General features: G+C 37.3%; 1 protein-coding gene across 7 annotated transcripts in view; it reads left to right on the top strand.

The window, feature by feature from the left end:
- Window positions 1-15,424, top strand: part of OPHN1 (oligophrenin 1) — a 734,952-nt gene that overhangs the window by 555,698 nt on the left and 163,830 nt on the right. For all 7 annotated transcript variants that reach the window (XM_065915121.1, XM_065915123.1, XM_065915118.1 and 4 more), the window contains one exon: window positions 14,396-14,561. In XM_065915121.1, the coding sequence (XP_065771193.1) occupies window positions 14,396-14,561 (166 nt within the window). The remainder of the gene's footprint in view (window positions 1-14,395; window positions 14,562-15,424) is intronic.

Genomic DNA, 15,424 nt, shown 5'->3' with positions numbered 1-15,424 from the left:
TTCAAGCATTACATTCAAGTCTTTATTTTGAGATGATGTTTTTGTATGTTGTGAGATAGTAGTCTAGTTTGTTTGTTTCTTTTTTTGTGGCTGTGCAGTTTTCCTAGCACCATTTATTGAAGAAAATATCTTTGTCCATTCTAAGATCTTTGATTGACCCTTTGTCATAAATTAGTTTTCCATATATTTGTGGGTTTATTTCAGGGGTCTCAATTGTGTTTTATTGATATATGTGTCTGTTTTTCTATCAACACCATGCTGTTTTGTTATAAGAATTTTATAATATAGATTAAAATCAGAGATTATAATACCTACAGCTTTGTTCTTTTTTTTTTCCTCAAAATTGCTTTGAATTTTTGACTTCTTTTATCGTTCCATATATTTTAGAATTGTTTGTTCTATTTCTATTAAAGCTGTCATTGTGATTTTGATAAGGATTGCACTAAACCTGTAGATTGCTTTTAGTAATATGATCATTTTATTATTTTTAATTTATTTTTTAAACTTTTATTTTGAATTGTGGTATAGATGGTTAGCAATGTTATGATCATTTCAAGTGAACAATGAAGGGACTCAGCCATACATATACATGTATCCATTCTTCCCCAAATTCCTCTCCCATCCAGGTTGCTGCATAGCATTGATAAGAGTTTCATGTGCTATACAGTTGGTCCTTGTTGGTTATCCACTTTAAATATAGCAGAGTGTACATGTCCATCACAAAGTTCTCCCCATCCTTCCCACCAGCAACCATAAATTAATTCTCTCAGTCTATGAGTCTCTTTCTGTGTTGTAAGTTCATCTGTATCATTTCTTCTTAGAATCCACATATAATGGATGTCATATGGTATTTCTCCTTCTCTATCTGACTTACTTTACTCAGTATGACTATCTCTAGATCCATTCATGTTGCTGCAAATGGCACTTTCATTCTTTTTAATGGCTGAGTAATATTCCATTGAATATATGTACCATATCTTTATCCCTTTCTCTATGGGTAGACATTTAGGTTGCTTTCATGTTTTGGCCATTGTAAGCAGTGCTGCAATGTTAAGGTGCATGTATCCTTTTGGATCATATTTTTCTCTGAATGTATGCCCAGGAGTTGTATTGCAGGGTCATATGGTAGCTCAATTTTTAGTTTTTTAAAGAACCTCCATACCATTTTTCATAGTGGCTTTTCCAATTTACATTCATTCCAACAGTGCAAGAGGGTTCCCATCTCTCCACACCCTCTCTAGCATTTATTGTTTGTGGATTTTTTGATGACAGCCATTCTGGCTGATATGAGGTGATAACTCATGGTAGTTTTGATTTGCATTCCTCTAATAAACAGCAATGTTGAACATCATTTCATGTGCCTCTTGACCATTTGTATGTATTCTGTGAAGAAATGTCTACTTAGGTCTTCTACCCATTTGTTGATTGGATTGTTTGTTTTGATGCTGTTAAGTGTCATGAGCTGTTTGTAAATGTTGGAGTCTAATCCCTTGTCAGTCACATTATTTGCAAATATTTTCTCCCAACCTGTGGATTGTCTTTTCATTTTTTATTGTTTCCATTGCTATGCAAAATCTTTTAAGTAGGTCCCATTTGTTTATTTTTGTTTTAATTTCCATTATTTTGGGAGTTGGATTAAAAAAAGATACTGCTGCAATTTATGTCAGAGAGTGTTCTGCCTATGTTTTCCCCTGGGAGTTTTATAGTGTCTGATTTCACATTTAGATCTTTAATAAATTTTGAGCCTTCTTTGTGTATAGTGTTAAAGAATGATCTAATTTCATTTTTGCATGTACCTTTCCAGTTTTCCCAGCACCATTTGTTGAAGAGAGTTTCTTTCAAGCATTGTGTAGTCCTGCTTCCTTTGTCATAAATTATTGACCATAGATGCAAGGGTTTATTTCTTGGTTTTCTATCCTGTTCCTTGGACTATATTTCTATTTTTGTGCCAGTACCATGCTGTTTTGATAACAGTAATTTTATAGTATAGTCTGAAGTCAGGGAACCTGATTCCTCTGGCTCTTTCTCAAGATTGCTTTGGCTATTTAGGGTCTTTTGTGTCTACATAAATATCTTGAGATTTTCTGTTCTAGCTCTGTGAAAAAATATCATTGGCAATTTGATAGGGATTGTGTTGAGTCTGTAGATTGCCTTGAGTAGTATAGTCATTTTGACAAAGTGAGTTTTCCAATCCATAAGCATGAAATATCTTTCCATCTGTGTGTGTCTTCTTCAATTTCTTTCATCGACATCTTACAGTTTTTGGAGTACAGGTCTTTTTACTCCTTAGGTAGATTTATTCCTAGTTATTTTGATCTTTTTGATGTGATGGTAAATGGAATTGTTTTTTGAATTTCTCTTTCTGATCTTTCCTTGTTAGTGTATAGAAATGCGAAAGATTTCTGTGTATTAATTTTGTAACCTGCAACTTTACCAAATTCATTGATTAGCTCTAGTAGTTTTCTGGTGTCATCTTTAGGGTATTCTATTTATAGTATCATGTCATCTGCAAAGAGTGGTGATTTAACTTCTTTTCCAATTTGAATTCCCTTTACTTCTTTTTCTTCTCTGATTTCTGTATCTAGGACTTCCAAAACTGTTGAATAAAAGTGGTGAGAATGAACTTCCTTGTCTTGGCCCTGACTTAGAGGAAATGCCTGCAGCATTTCACCTTTAAGTATGATGTTAGCTGTAGGTTTGTCATATATAGCCTTTATTATGTTGAGGTATGTTCTTTCTGTGCCAACTTTCTGCAACGATTTTTATCATAAATGGGTGCTGTAATTTGTCAAAAGCTTTCCCTGCATTTATTGAGATGATCATATGGTTTTTATTCCTCAATTTGTTGATGTGGTTTATCACATTTATTGATTTGCAGATATTTAAAACTCTGCACCCCTGGGATGAAACCCACTTGATCATGTTGTATGATCTTTTTAATGTATTGTTGAATTCAGATTGCTAGTATTGCTAGTTTAGGATTTTTGCATCTATGTTTATCAGTGATGCATGTGTGCATGCTAAGTTGCTTCAGTTGTGTCCAACTGTTTTTGATCCTATGGACCATAGCCCACCAGGCTCCTCTGTCCATGGGATTCCCCAGGCAAGAATGCTGGAAGGTTGTCATGCCCTCCTCCCAGGGATCTTCCTGAACCAGGGATCAAACCAACTTCTCTTAGGTTTCCTGCATTGGCAGATGGGTTCTTTTCCACTAGAGCAGTGGAATATCCAATATCAGTGATATTGGCCTGTAATTTTATTTTTTTGGTATATGTTTTTCTGATTTTGATATCAGGGTGATGATGGCCTCATAGAATGAATTTGGAAGTTTCCTATCTTCTGCATTATTTAAAAAAAAAAAAAGTTTGAGAAGGATAGGTTTTAACCCTTCTCTAGATGTTTGATATAATTCACCTGATGTGAAGCCTTTATGTCCTGGACTTTTGTTGAGAGTTTTTCAATCATAGTTTCAATTTCAATACTTGTGATCCATCTGTCCATATTTTCTATCTCTTCTTGGTTCAATCTTGGGAGATTGTACCTTTCTAAAAATGTGTCCATTTCTTCAAGGTTGTCTATTTTATAGGCATACAGTTTCTCATAGTAGTCTCTTATGATCCTTGATATTTCTATGGATCAATTGTAACTGCTCCATTTTCATTTCAAATTTTGTTGATTTGAGTACTCTCCTTTTTTCTTGATGAGTCTGACTGAAAGTTTATCAATTTTGTTTATCTTTTCAAGGAACAAGATTTTAGTTTCATTGATCTTTTCAGTTGTTTTCTTTGTCTCTACTTCATTTATTTCTGCTCTGATCCTTAGGATTTCTTTCCTTCTATTAACTGTAGGGTTTTCTGTTCTTTTTTCTCTAGTTGTTTTAGGTGTGAAGTTAGGTTGTTTGAGATTTTTTTTGTTTCTTGAGGTAAGAACTGCTTTTGCTGCACCCCATAGGTTTTGGGCAGTTGCACTTTCATTTTCATATGTATTTTTAATTTCCTCTTTGATTCCTTCAGTGACTCATTTGTTGTTGTCTAACTGCCATGTGTTTGTGTTTTTTATAATTTTTTCCTTGCAGTTTATTTCTAATATCCTAGCATTTTGATCTATAAAGATGCTTGATATCATTTCAAGTTTTTTTAAATTTGCCAAAGCTCATCTTTGTTTATTTTCATTTTATTGCATTTTGTTTATCAATGAAAATATCTCTTTGATGAAATCTTTAGAATTTTCTTTAGATAAAGCAATATCATCCTCAAATAGTGGTAGTTTTACTTTTTCCTTTCCAATTTAGATGCATTTTATTTATTTTTCTTGCCTAATTGCTCTGGCTAAGACTTCCAATTTTATGTTTAATAACAGTGATGAGAGTGTGCAGCCTTGTCTTACTCCTTTTTTTGAAGGGATAGCTTTAAGTTTTTCACCATTGAGTATGATGTTAGCTACATATATATAATATGTAGTCTATGACCTTCACTATGTTTTTTTTTCCCATTTATTTTTATTAGTTGGAGGCTAATTACTTTACAGTATTGTAGTGGTTTTTGCCATACATTGACATGAATCAGCCATGGATTTACATGTGTTCCCTATTCTGAACCCCCCTCCCACCTCAGAAAAAGAGACACAGATGTATAGAACAAACTTTTGGACTCTATGCGAGAAGGCGAGGGTGGGATGATCTGAGAGAACAGCATCAAAACATATATATTATCAAGTGTGAAACAGATCGCCAGTCCAGGTTGGATGCATGAGACAAGTGCTCGGGGCTGGTGCACTGGGATGACCTTCACTATGTTGAAGTACTTCCTTCTATACCCATTTTGTTGAGAATTTTTATCATCTGTGAGTATTGAATCTTGTCAAATACTTTTTCTGCCTCTACTGAGATGATATTTTTTATTTTTCATTTTGTTAATGTGATGTAAACATTGATTGATTTACACATAATGAACTATCCTTGCATCCCTGGAGTAAATCTCACTGGATCATGTTGTTTGATATTTTTAATGTATTGTATTTGATTTGCTAATATTTTATTGAGAATTTTTACATCCATGTTTATAAGGGATAATGGCCTGTAAGAGTGTGTGTGTGTGTGTGTGTGTGTGTGTGTGTGTGTGTGTGTTGTCCTTGTTTGGTTTTGGTATCAGGATAATGTTTGCCTTGTGAAATAGGTTAGGAAGTGTTTCCTCCTCTTTAATTTTTTAGAAAAACTTGAGGAAAATACATATTACATCGCTTTTGAATGTTTGGTATAAACCACCTGGGAAGCTGTCTGGTCATGAACTTTTTTTTCCATTTATTTTTATTAGTTGGAGGCTAATTACTTTACAATATTGTAGTGGTTTTTGCCATACATTGACATGAATCAGCCATGGATTTACATGTAATCCCCATCCCGATTCCCCCTCCCACCTCCTTCTCCACCCAATCCCTCTGGGTCTTCCCAATGCACCAGGCCCGAGCACTTGTCTCATGCATCCTTGATCATTAGAAGTTTTGTTTACTGTTTTAATCTCTGTATTAGTGATCAGTGTATTCAGATTTTTCTATTTATTCATGACTTAGTCCTAGAAGATTGGGATTCAAAGAATTTGTCTATTTCTTCTAGGTTGGGCAATTTGTTGACATATGCATTTAGCTGTTCATATCATTGCCTTACAATTATTTGTACTTCTGTGGTATCCGTTATTATTTCTGTTCTTTCACTTCTAATTTTATTTATCAGAGGCTTTTCTCCTTTTTCTTAGTGTGCAACTAAAGGTTTGTTAATATATATATATATATATATATATATTTATTATTTCAAAGAACCAGCTCTTAGTCTCTTTGACCTTTTTGGTCTCTGTTTCAATTTACTTCCACTCTGATCTTTATTATTTATTTTCTTGTACTGACTTTGGGCTTCATTTTTTTCCCTTTTTTTTTTCTAGTTCATTTATGTGTAAGGTTAGATAGTTTCTTTGAGATTTATTATTTCTGTTTTTAAAAGTTTCTTTATTTATTTATTATTTATTTTTGGTTGCGCTCAGTCTTCATTGCTGTGTGGACATTTCTCTAGTTGCAGCAAGAGGGGACTACTCTCCAGTTGCAGTGTCCAGGCTTCTCATTGCAGTGGCTTCGCTTGTTGCTGACATGGGCTCTAGGGCATTCAAACTTCAGTAGCTGCAGCACTTGAGCTCAGTAGTTGTGGTTCCTGGGCTTTAGAGCACAGGTGCAATAGTTGTGATGAATGGGCTTAGTTGCTCTGTGGCATGTGGGATCTTCCTAGACCAGAGATCAAACCTGTGTCCCTGCATTGGCAGGCAGATTCTTTACCACTGAACCACAAGGGAAGCCCTAAATTTTTATCTTGGGGTAGCCTCTATTGCTATAAACTTCTCTCTAGTACCACTTTTGCTGCAACTAATATATTTAAGTATGCCACGTTTTCACTTTTACTTGTCTTCAGGTGATTTTCAATTTCTACTTTGATTTCTTTGTTATCTCAATAGTTGTTCAGCAGTATGTTGTTCATTCTCCACATATTTATAATTCTTAAAGATTCTTGTAGTTGATTACTAGTTTCATTCCACTATGATTGGAAAAGGTGCCTGATAAGATTTCGATTTTCTTAAATTTATTGAGACTTGTTTTTTGTCCCAACATATAGTCTTTCCTTGAGAATGTTCCATGTGAACATGAGAGGAACATATATTCTGCTACATTTAGATGGAATGTAGTGTACGAACCTATTAAGTCAATCTGGTCTACTGTTTCATTTAAGACTTCTATTTCCTTGTTGACTTTCTGTATGGATGATCTATTCATTGATGTAAGTGAGGAGTTAAAGTCCCCTACAATTACTGTGTTGCTATCAATTTTTCACTTTGTTGTTGTTGTTCAGTCACTAAGTCATGTCCAACCTTTTGCAACACCATGGACTGCCAGCCTTCCCTGTCCTTCACTATTTCCTGGAGTTTGCTCAAACTCATGTCCATTGAGTCAGTGATACCATCCAACCAGTTACCTCTTTCAATTTAAGCCTGAATTTTTCAATAAGAAGCTCATGATCTGAGCCACAGTCAGCTCCAGGTCTTGTTTTTGCTGGGTATATAGAGCCTCTCCATCTTCAGATGCAAAGAATATAATCAATCTGATTTATGTATTGACCATCTGGTGATGTCAGTGTGTAGTATCTTCTCTTGTGCTTTTGGAAGAGGGTGTTTGCTGTGACTAGTGTGTTCTCTTGGCAAAACTCTGTTAGCCTTTGCCCTGCTTCATTTTGTACTCTAAAGCCAAACTTGCTTGTTACTCCAGGTATCTCTTGACATCCTCCTTTTGCATTCCAGTTCCCTCTGATGAAAGGGACATCACTTTTTGGTGTTAGTTTCAGAAGGTCTTAAAGGTCTTAATAGAACTGTTTGACTTCAGCTTCTCCATCATTAGTGGTTGGGACATAGACTTGGATTATTGTGATGTTGACCACAAAGGATGAGATGGCTGGATGGCATCACTGACACAATGGACATGAGTTTGAGCAAACTCTGGGAGATGGTGAAGGGCAGAGAAGCCTGGAGTGCTGCAGTCCATGGGGTCACAAATTTCAGACACACCTGAGCGACTGTACAACAGCAACTGTGATGTTGAATGGTTTACCTTGACAATGAACCAAGCTCATTCTGTCATTTTTGACATTGCACCCATGTACTGCGTTTCAGACTCTTTTGTTGACAATGAGGGCTACTCAAGTCCTAAGAAATCTATAAATGTGATGATTCTTTAGTTATGGTCATTTGATAGAGAATGGGGAGGGAGGGAACAAGTTGAGCTGGAGAGGCAGATCAGATTTATAGTAAAAGTCATATTAAAGTTCAAGGTTAAACATAAATTATAAGGAAGTACGATTTGGTGTAAATACCACTAAGCTGAAAAGGCTTAGTGAAGTCTCAGGTGTGACTTAGGCTCCAAGTCTCTGAGACGTGAGTTTGAATCCTGGTCCTGCTTCATCCTAGTTGTGGGACCTTGGAGAAGTCACAGCCTCTCTGAGCCCAGTTTTCTAACTTGTAAAATTAAGATATTATGTGTATAGGATTTCTATAATGATGAATTGAGATACTATATAGTTAGCACATAAGGAGTACTCAGTTTAAGGTAGCATTTGTTTTGATTTTACAGGAATCCAGTTACTAACTACATCATCTTAATTAGGTAAACTTCACTTCTCTGAGCCAGTTTTCTCAACTGTAAGTGAAGCCAATGCCTGTATTGCAAGCAAGATTGTGTGTGTGTGTGTGTGTGTGTGTGTGTGTGTGTGTGTGTGTGTGTGTGTTTAAGTAAGATTAGGTATACATAACATCTGGTAATATAAGAGAAGTTCAAAAAACGATAGTGCTGCTGATTGGGTAACAGCCTCTTAGGAAATGGCAGGCATGGAAGATGGTAGATGTTTACTCTTCTATATTCTAGAGCTGATGAGAAGCCTCAAGCTCTAAATGTAGAGGTTATAAAAGAACTCAGAGCTACTTTTTCCACCCTCAGCCTATCTATGACCATGCCAAACACTCAGAAATAGGAGGACCATTGATAAGGGGAAGGGGCAAGGAAGGCCTCTTAGTGATCTTCCTCAAAGTCCAGTCTTTTGACAATCCTGCCCCAAGGAACTCTCCCTTAACTCATTTCTTTTGGCACCCAAGTTTGACTCTTGTGTGTGGATGCTGAGTTACAATATTCATGCTTATTTTCCATGGGATGACTCATTCTTAACTCAGTTTTAAGCCCCTGGATGGCAAAGTGAGTGAAGTCGCTCGGGTCTGACTCTTTGCGATCCCATGGACTGGGGCCTATCAAGCTTCTCCATCCATGGGATTTTCCGGGCAAGAATACTGTAGTTGGTTGCCATTTCCTTCTCCAGGAGATCTTCCTAACCCAGGGATTGAACCCGGGTCTCCCGCATTGTAGGCAGACGCTTTTTACCGTCTGAGCCACCAGGGAAGTCCCTGGATGGCAAAGTCTATGTCAAATAATTTGTTTGCATCTCTTGTGATAGCATAAGGCTGAGCACAAAACCCCTCAAGAAACACTCAATACACTGAATACCTTTCAGTTTATATTTTAGAATAACCCTCAAGTTTGGGTATATCATGTTTGTGTGTGTCACAGATGGCACAAATGGGGACTTCAAAAAGAAAAGCTTTTCCTGTTGTCCTTCTAATGGACTGAGATACAATTTTTTCTTTTCTCAATGAGTATTAAATAACATCTACATGCAAGGCAGTGTACTTGGACCTTTGCTGAATACAGAGAGGAATCTCACCTAGATCTAGCTCTCAGGTTGCTCCATCTTAATCGGGGAGATAGAGCCAACAAAACAAAGAACCCTGAATCAAAGTACAAGGTGATTAGTGCTGTAAGAGTGAGAGAAAGGAATTTGCAGCATATTAGGCTTCCAAAAGATATGAAACAAGTTGAATCTTGATGGATGATGCAAATTGCAGTATATAAGAACGGGTAGAGGGCATCTGAGAAAGAGATTATTAATTGTAGGATGTATACATGGAGCAAGAAGTAATGCTATTTGTGTGGACTATAGGATATGTGAAGAGGAATGGTGGAAAGGTAGACCAGAATGATCAGTTGAATTGAGACTGAAGAAGTAATGAATTCCAGGTTTAAAAATGTTTGTGCTATGGATTCAAGTCAATGTATGACAAAACCAATGCAATGTTGTAAAGTAAAATAAATTAATTAATTAAAAAATGCTTGTGCTTAAACTGCAGATAACAGGGAGCTGTGAAATCTAACTATTATCTACTTATCCAGCTATCTGGAGATTTTTTTTTTTTTCAAACTGGTTAGGTACATGATCAGTACAGGCTTTTAGAGTAGCATATGAAGGTCAGCAGGGAAAGATATAGGCTTATATACTTATATCATGGACCCATTGATCTGGAAAGCAGTCCAAGTTCACATTGTAAAGGTAGGGAAATGATCCATTCAAGGTCACACAGGAAGTTGGTTTTAATATTAATACTGGAATCTAGGTCTCCTGACTCCCGGGTATTATTACTCTTCCATCCCTGCCTCAGTTTGACTTGTGGCTTTGCTGTGGCACTTTAGAGGTAGGAGAGAACATCACTGGGGTCTTTCAATCAAGAAAGCCCTTTGCTACTACTTCAAAGTTCAACTTATAATGAAACATCAATTTGTAGCTCCCAATAAAGAGTCTGGCAGCTGAGCTGGTAAAGAATCCACCTGCAATGCAGGATACCATGCTTCAACTCCTGGGTGGGGGATATCCCCTTGAGAAGGGATAGGCTACCCACTCCAGTATTCTCAGGCTTCCCTGGTGACTCAGATGGTAAAGAATCCACCTGCAATGTGGGAGACCTGGCTTTGATCCCAAAATTTGGAAAATCCCCTGGAGAAGGGAGTGGCTACTCACTCCCTTATTCTGGCCTGGAGAATTCCATGGACAGACAAGCCTGGCAGGCTACAGTCAATGGGGTCACAAAGAGTTGGACATGAACTAGTGACTTTCACTTTCATAAAGAGCCTAGGAAGATGCAAGTCTAACGACATTTGTTTTCCAAGGCCTTGGGTTGATGTCTATTTGCATGTGCCTGCAACTGGTAAATGAATGGGTTTCATGTTTCAGGGAGTGTCATCCAGTTCTCTCATCAAAGGAAATGATAGCCTTAGGGTGGATACAGCTTTAGGTAGAAATGTTTTCTGACTCTGACTGAAGTGTATGCTTCCTATCCAGTACTCACTCCAGCAACCAGTAGAAATGGAACAGTGTTGTCAGCTGTTATAATCTGATCTGCAGGTGAGCAAGCACCATCATGTGGCTAGAGGTTCTTAACTATGTCTATACATAGCATCACTTGGGGAACTTTTAGAAAATATCCATACCCAGGTCCTACCCTAATCAATTAAACTGGTATCTCTGGTGATTGGGTCCCCAGTACTATATAATTTCAATGTTCTCTATGTTTAGCCAGGGTTGAAAACCACTGGTACTTGTGAGTACTTTGGCTTTGGAAAGTAGATAGGCCAGAATCTATTGCCAATTAGCTATGAGGTTACTTCTCATCTCTCTGTTTCTTCAGCTGTAGAACAGGTATAATACTTTTTATCTTTCAGGGTTATGGCTAGTGTTAAATGAGAATATGTGCATAAAGCACTGAGTATAGTATGATAACATCTAGAACAGAGCAAGTGTTCAATTAAAAAAGTTAAATTTTTACCACTTATTTTATTATCATTATCATTATTGTTATCATTTATAACATTTTCCTTTTTAATTTATTTTTATTGAAGGATAATTGCTTTATAGAATTTTGTTGTTTTCTATCAAACCTCAGCATGAATCAGCCATAGGTATACATATACCCCCTTCCCATTTGAGCCTTCCCCCCACCTCCCTCCCCATCCCACCCCTGTAGATTGATACAGAGCCCCTGTTTGAGTCTCCTGAGCCATACAGCAAATTCCCATTGGATATCTATTTTACATATGGTAATGTAAGTTTCCATGTTATTCTTTCCATACATCTCACCCTCTTCTCCCCTCTCCCCATGTCCATAGTCTATTCTCTATGTCTGTTTCTCCATTGCTGCCCTGTAAATAAATTCTTCAGTACCATTTTTCTAGATTCCATGTATGTGCATTAAAATATGATATTTATCTTTCTCTTTCTGACTCACTTCACTTTTACTACTACTACTAACAACAAAACAGCAAACACTGGGAAGAACAGTGGATGCATAAATAGGAGTTATAAGTCTTAGTCCTCTCTCTACCACTTACCTAATTATGTGATTGTGGATGAGTGAGTTCACCTTTCCAAACCTTAGTTTACTTCTCTGTAAAATGGAGAAGATAAGGCCCATCTACTATTCTTTCCTCACAAGCTTATTGTGAACATCAATAGTTATCTGGAAGAGTACTTTGAATGGTATAACATTTTAGAAAAATTACATTATTATTGTTATTATTATTTTGGTCATTATTTAGCTACAATTCTGTGTACATGACCTGGTGCTAAGGGGGGGAATGGTGTGTCCAGAAATGTAAGATACAGCCTAGATGGGGAGACAGAATTTCTCTGTGTGTGACTGAATAGTACTTGGCTCATATCATCATTAGAGCACCAATCATACTATATTATCATTATTATTTTTTTCATATCTGTCTCCCTCAACAGAATGACTAGCCAGAGGAATGAAAAAACCCTACAGAGCAATGTATGCACTTTATGAGTATTTACATAGATGGAAATTACCTATGCCAGGTGGAGTGTTCAGAGGATTGGGATTTGAGCTGAGTGTTTAGGGGTGGTTTTTGTACAGATCAGGCTTCCCTGGTGGCTTAGAGGGTAAGGCGTCTGCCTGCAACACGGGACACCCAGGTTTGATACCTGGATCAGGAAGATCCCCTGGAGAAGGAAATGGCAACCCACTCCAGTATTCTTGCCCGGAGAATCCCGTGGACAGAGGAGCCTACAGTCCACAGTAGGCTACAGTCCATGGGGTCGCAGAGTCGGACACGACTAAGTGACTTCACTTTCTTTCTTTTCTTTTTCTTTCAATACAGATCAAACATGAAAACAGGGGTATATATCAGACAAGAAGCAGGGCAGAGTCTAATGGTTACTTATCCCAGCTGTCAGCTAGGTGCTCTCTGTCAACCATCTAATTTAGTTCTTACAACTACCATGTGAGGAGGGGTTATTATACCCATTTCTCAGATGAATACCTTGATAGTCAAAGAGTTGAAATAGCTGTCCAGGGTCTCACAGCTTAGAAGTAGCAGAACAAGGCCTGAAAACCAGATCTGCCCAACTCAAGACTCTGTACTTTCCACACTGTATCATACTATCTCATCTAGAAGTAAGAACCAGGGGATTGCTTTGATAGGGCCATTGAGGAGACTGGTTTAACAAAAGTAGAGCTGGAATTAAAGTCCAGTGTTAGTGCCTGGGATAATAATTTGGAACCAACTCATAGAGGGCCTTGAATTTTTGCTAGGGAGTTTGAACTTTATCCTGTACATTTTATAGCCACTGAGAAAACCTTTAAGGAGAAGAAAAACAATTTGCAAATACTTAAGGATTATGGATGAAAGTTGATATTTTTTACATTTACCTTAAAAAGTTTTGTAGAAGAAAAAATGATTATCAAGGTTTACTGACAAAAATTGAGTGAATATCAAAATCTGCTAAAACCCTTGCATAGTTTCACATGTGTCTATTTTCAGATGCTGTTCATCAGTCCATGAATATTTCTATGGCCTTTTCTTCAGTTAATATTATTTTATATGAATACATTCTTCACCTAGCCCAAATCCTTGTTAGTTCATGCATAATATGTATTGGTTAAATGCTTGTAAGAATTTAATTATTTGCCTTTGTGCTTGAGTCTGATTTTTTGCTATTAAGAAGCATGTTTTGTGCTGATTGCTTATTTTTTCCTCTTGGGTTAATTTCTTTGGGTCTGGTCTTCAAAGTGGATCAACTGGATCAATGAGCATGAACTGTCTCATATATATTATTTTGCATTACATCCACATTGTTCCAGAATTCCTGATGTCAGACAATCTAGATAGGAAAGCCCACTGTATAGTGCCACGAGCAATGTGTGCATGCATCTGTTTCAATATACTCCTGCCAAAACTGTTTTATTAAAAAAAATTATGGGTATTTATTTTGTGCTCTTACATGGAGACTAGAGACATAGAGGTAGAAAGTTCAGTTAGGAGACTGCTACAATAGTCAAGGTTTAAATGAAAAGAACTTGATTTTTTGGTGATGATGACTATAACAAATTCACCATCAGATATTGACTAAGCACATGCTATGTGTCAGTCATGATACCAAACATGTTAGTACCTAAATAAATTCTCTCAATGCCTCTGTAAGATAATGTATTGGTCTTAATTAATTATATAGTTGAAGAAACTGAGACTGAGCAAATTGATACCCTCAGTTCAGTTCAGTTCAGTCACTCAGTCGTGTCCAACTCTTTGCAACCCCATGGACTGCAGCATGCCAGGCTTCCCTGTCTATCACCAACTCCTGGAGCTTACTCAAAGTCATGTCCATCCAGTCAGTGATCAGATATTGACTAAGCACCTGCTATGTGTATTATTGGTCTTTATATAGTTGAAGAAACTGAGACTGAGCAAACTGATACCCTAGGTGACACAAATATGAAGTTCCAGAGCTGGAGTTCAATCATAGACTATCTGAAGGGATAGCTGCTAGAATAATTTTTTTTTTAATCCAGAGTTGTTAGTGACCAAAAAGAAATGGGGACCAAGAGAGGTGGCCAATATCACTGCAATATTGAGTATCTCCTGAGGAGTAGTGTTCCATTTGGCTAACTGTCCAAGTTCTTGTTGTTCTCTCTTCTAGGAGACTCTGACAATTTCAGCAAAGTGCGGCCTCCAGGAGAAAAGCCAACCATCATCCGACCCCCAGTAAGGCCTCCAGACCCTCCCTGCCGGGCAACTACTACCCAGAAACCAGAACCAAAGCCAGATGTTATGGCTGGCAATGCAGGAGAAATCCCATCATCTGTGTAAGTAGGGCTATTTTTCAACCTTGACCTAGAGCCCACCTTAGATCACTAAGAATGCTTTAAAGATTATCATTATGGTTGTAAATGGTGTACAATGCACAGCCCTGGGGCATCATTCACTTAATAGTGAAGGGAACTGTCACGGACCAACCCTGTTCAGAGTTTTCTACTCAACACTTAAGGCTGGGAGAGTTTTCCTAAGTTGAAGTATTTAAAACTTAATGCATGATAGGAGACCCATTTTTCTTAGTCACCCTGATCTCTGTAGGGTAATAAGATTACCTGCTGCTTCCATGCTTCCTTGGCTCTAGAAATTTTTTATCTTATTATTACTACTTGTTTTAAAAGTAATTTAATGAACAGGTTTGTTCATTTTACTTGTACTTTAAGGCTTTTTTTTTTTAAAAAAAGAGAAAGTATGATTTTAAAGTTTTTCCAAAATGACTCTCATTCTCCAGAGAGCATCTTACAGGGTAAAAACAGAACTGATATCCAGCAGGCCTTCCTGAGGCTGGTTTGCAAGCCAAGAAACCAGGGATAGAGCAGCTAAGATGGGGCCACAGCACCTCTCAGGGACCAGCCTTGCTTGGCCACAAAACTAGCCTGTCTGGCCTCTCCTTAGCTAGTGCCTGGGACCCCTCTCAGTATACTGCCTCCTGGTTTTCCTTTTTCTTGTGTTTATTGTCTCATAATTGTAAAATTGAGGAAGTAAGAAAATAAAAGCCTCTACCACTTGGACTGATTAGCTAAGTGTATTTACAAAATGCCAAAAGCTATACTCTGAAACCAAGAATTTGTTTCACTTATTTCTTCCAAGAGTAGCCTGAATGCATATCATACTTAGACCATTCTGAACCAAGGGG

Source organism: Muntiacus reevesi, chromosome X, assembly GCF_963930625.1.
Source record: "Muntiacus reevesi chromosome X, mMunRee1.1, whole genome shotgun sequence".
Taxonomy (NCBI): Eukaryota; Metazoa; Chordata; class Mammalia; order Artiodactyla; family Cervidae; genus Muntiacus; species Muntiacus reevesi.
The sequence above is the reverse complement of the archived record's forward strand: the minus strand, read 5'-3'. Positions and strand labels throughout refer to the sequence as shown.